Below are 1,277 nucleotides of genomic sequence, written 5' to 3' on the forward strand. Positions count from 1 at the left end.
TATATATATATATATATATATATATATATATATATATATATATATATATATATACATATACATATATATACATATATACATGCATATATATACATATATATATATAAATGTATGTATTTATATACATATATATATATATATGCACATATATACATATATATATATATGTATGTATTAACATATATATACATATACATATCTACATACATACATATATATGTATGTATGTTTGTGCGCATACACAGAGGCAATAACTAGCACAAATAATAATAATAATAATAATAATAATAATAGTAACAACAGCAATAATAGTAATAATCATAGATTCCATTTTTGGCACAAGGTCGGTAAATTTTCACGTGAAGGGTAGTCGTGTACAAGGACCATAATATTTTAACTTAGTGATGAAAAGATGAAAGGCAATTTTGACCTTGATCAGCAGAGGGTAGACAACTGAAAAAACAAATGCCGCCAGGCAAGCTGGAGACGTTAACGTTTATATTCATAGTGCAGCCTGCCAGTATTCAAGGATATATTTGTATTCATGTGGGCAGGATTGGAAAATTTCGCTTTTACATCTTAGGTAGGTGTCCTGGTGAAGAGTGTTCTTTAGTATAATCCTTTTCTTCGACCAGTAGAGCCAGTACCTCCTACAGCTTTTGAAGAAGGGTTTGTACTTCTCCAGTACTCTCTATTTAATGTACTTATACGCGGTGCTTCTTTGAGTATCATATATGTCTTTCTAGAGCTGTGATATTCCACCTCTCCTCAATAGTAAAGGAACACTCGCGGTTCTTAAATCTGGTCCTTTAGAGATCTTCTGTCGCGCTTACATATTTCACATGTCTGTCTGCCTGCCCGCCAAGTCCTTAATCAATACCTTCGCCTCGTGTACAACAGCTGATATTGGTCCGTAATACTGTATGACATAAATATTGAGTATACTTACTCTACTGACAAATATACGAGTACCTGTAGGAAAGCAAAACAGCAAACAAAAGAAAACATCTGAAAAAGAAATACGAATAAACACAACAAAGAAGTCACGAAAATGTAAAAAGGGAAGTAAAATTTTATAAAATAAAGAAAATGCTTACCACACCCCACCAGAGGGCGTCAGCGTAGGTTTTAAATTTTGTGTTTTCAGCATCTTTCTCAACCAAGAAGACCAGGAAGGAAGAGATAATTAAGCCCAGAAAACCGATATAAACCGTTGTTATTAGTTCCTTTGAAAAAAGAAGAAAAAGAAGAGAATCAGGAAGAAAATGAAGAATATA

At 32.1% G+C, this 1,277-nt stretch overlaps 1 protein-coding gene across 2 annotated transcripts in view; it reads right to left on the bottom strand.

The window, feature by feature from the left end:
* LOC106884508 (potassium voltage-gated channel subfamily KQT member 1) overlaps positions 1-1,277 on the bottom strand; it is a 717,249-nt gene that overhangs the window by 50,422 nt on the left and 665,550 nt on the right. For both annotated transcript variants that reach the window (XM_052967039.1, XM_014935928.2), the window contains exon 5: positions 1,098-1,226. In XM_052967039.1, the coding sequence (XP_052822999.1) occupies positions 1,098-1,226 (129 nt within the window). The remainder of the gene's footprint in view (positions 1-1,097; positions 1,227-1,277) is intronic.

Source organism: Octopus bimaculoides, chromosome 4 (assembly GCF_001194135.2).
Source record: "Octopus bimaculoides isolate UCB-OBI-ISO-001 chromosome 4, ASM119413v2, whole genome shotgun sequence".
In the NCBI taxonomy this organism is placed as follows: domain Eukaryota; kingdom Metazoa; phylum Mollusca; class Cephalopoda; order Octopoda; family Octopodidae; genus Octopus; species Octopus bimaculoides.